Source organism: Leptonychotes weddellii, chromosome 13, assembly GCF_054177405.1.
Source record: "Leptonychotes weddellii isolate Sample4059 chromosome 13, ASM5417740v2, whole genome shotgun sequence".
NCBI classification, from domain to species: domain Eukaryota; kingdom Metazoa; phylum Chordata; class Mammalia; order Carnivora; family Phocidae; genus Leptonychotes; species Leptonychotes weddellii.
In genome coordinates this window covers 45,059,791-45,062,199 of record NC_138381.1, presented here as the reverse complement: position 1 = coordinate 45,062,199, position 2,409 = coordinate 45,059,791, and the positions used below count along the sequence as shown (strand labels likewise).

Genomic DNA, 2,409 nt, shown 5'->3' with positions numbered 1-2,409 from the left:
AAAGGGGGGGGTAAGAGGTTGAATGGTATGGAAGCTACCACTCTGGGCTGGCTAGCCCAACAATCATTGCCAATCCCCTTTCCCTTGCTTGCCCACACAACACCTGGAAAAGTTGACATGCTTGATTTCCCAGCCTCCTTCTCAACCACCGTGGCCATGTGACACAGTTCCAGCCAATGGATAGATAAGTGCAAGTCTTCTATCAGATATGTCTGGCCTCACTCTTTTCCCCCTTTTCCTTTTCTGAACTCAAACGCCCCAGACAACCTGTGTCTAAGAGATAACTAGCCACCCTGCTAAGTGGAATGGAAACAGAAAAAGCCTGAGTCTTTGATGACACTGGAAACCCCTACCCCCATCCTGACCTGCCTGGAGATTTTTTATTATGCAAAATAATTAAATATCATAATTCCTAAGTCACTCTTAGACAGGTTTCCTGAACTGAAAGTATGTTTAATTGGTACAAATGATGTGAACCCTATTTTCTGGGAACAGTGAAACAAAACATTTTAATATTATTTACTAATGCATTCATGATGTTAGCATAAATTATTTCTAGAGATTACTTTTTATAAAGACAAAGAAACAATTTAAAATGATAGAATTTATTTTAATATATTGATATATATGTATGCACATATACTATTTTAAAAATAAGCATGTAAACTATAATCATTATAAAACACAAATCAGCCTTAATTTATTATTATCAGAATAAAAGAGCATGTATAGACCTCAGTCTAACATTGTCACATTTGCCTTTTAAAGTTAGAATACATAAAAGATTTTAGCGCATTGTATTTTATCTTATTTCAGTTTTCACATTATCATCATTAGGTATAAATACCCTTAGAAATGTGCCAACTTATAACTTACATTCAAATAACCAAAGTCTCTTAACAGTTTATTAAAGTACCATTAAGTCACCTAAAATGAGTAATCTAAAAAAATACCAGCCTAAATTAAAACCCTGAGGAATTAAAATCTTTTTTACACAATAGTTTTGGTTAAGTGCAATTCCATGTTTGACTACTTTATTTAAGGTCATACTTGGTAAGGCATAGTAAAAATAAAATCTACATAAGTTACAATTTAAATCTATATTTCATTTCTTGCTACAAAGTTGTTTTGTTTCCCCAAAAAAGTAGTTTTTGCATGTCATTCTGGACCTCTTCACCACCTGCTGGCGTATCTGCTTTATATACAGTAGTTAAGATTTGTGCACTAAGCTGAGCTGCCTTTATATGGTGGTTCAGACAAAATGCACCTGAAGAGCTACATGCTTGAGAGTTCATGTCCATGCTCAACCATGGCCTGCACAAACTGCTTGAAGACTCGATCCATGTAAGTGGACTGCCTTGGCCAGATTCCCTCCAGAAAACCAATATGGCCTCCATAAGAAGTAAGGACCAAAGCAACATTAGGGTTTTGCCTGGCAGTTTCAACTGGAATAGCTTGGGGGGGAAAAAAGATGAGGGAAGAGGGGAAGTAAGAGAAGGAAAGGAGAAAGAAAAATACATAATTATTACCGGTTTCTATTAGGAAAAGTACATGCTTTTATTATTTCCAATCATTATAAACTGAAACACCATTACATAAATAAATATTTGTAATAAGTATGGCTAATGGAATAAGTCTAATTCATATCAACCATTTATATTCAGTTATGTACTGAACCACCATTTTTGGAAGAATCAATCCAAGTGTTTACTCATAACATAAAAGTATAAAAAGGCCCAGTCTTGTTTTGAGAAAATAAAGTAAGGTAATTCAAGGAATGGTGAATACTTATATTATGCTATAAGATCCCCACTTATGTATTACACCAGGAAAACAACAACAACAACAACTAATCTTATCACCTTTGTGAGAATTATAAATTCACTATGTATGACTTTGGTTTATTTTTTTAAAGATATTTATTTATTTGTCAGAGAGAGAGAGAGCACAAGCAGGGGGAGCAGCAGAGGGAGAGGGAGAAGCAGACTCCCCGCTGAGCAGGGAGCCCGATGCGGGACTCGATCCCAGGACCCTGAGATCATGACCTGAGCTGAAGGCAGACACTTAACAACTGAGCCACCCAGGCGTCCCTGACTTTGGTTAATTTTATATGATGTTAGATTCCTGAGGGGCCAATTGTTGGCCATATTAAGGACTCAAAATTATACAATAATTTATATAGTAACAACATATATAGATAGCAAAAAAGAGTGGAATGAAATACTCCCAAGTGGTAACAGTGTTTATATTTGGGTGGTTAAACACTGGTGATTATTTTTTCTTTTTCTTCCTTGTCTGACTTTTTTTTTTTTTTTTTTGAGTTTGGGATCTGAAATTTTTTTTAAAAGATTTTTATTTATTTAGGGCGCCTGGGTGGCTCAGTTGGTTAAGCGACTGCCTTCGGCTCAG

The 2,409-nt window shown here is 35.7% G+C and overlaps 1 protein-coding gene across 2 annotated transcripts in view; it reads right to left on the bottom strand.

Annotated features, from left to right (window-relative positions):
• Positions 1–589: 589 nt before the first annotated feature.
• ABHD3 (abhydrolase domain containing 3, phospholipase) overlaps positions 590–2,409 on the bottom strand; it is a 39,379-nt gene continuing 37,559 nt past the window's right edge. For both annotated transcript variants that reach the window (XM_081801539.1, XM_081801540.1), the window contains one exon: positions 590–1,454. In XM_081801539.1, the coding sequence (XP_081657665.1) occupies positions 1,276–1,454 (179 nt within the window). In that variant the 3' untranslated portion in view covers positions 590–1,275. The remainder of the gene's footprint in view (positions 1,455–2,409) is intronic.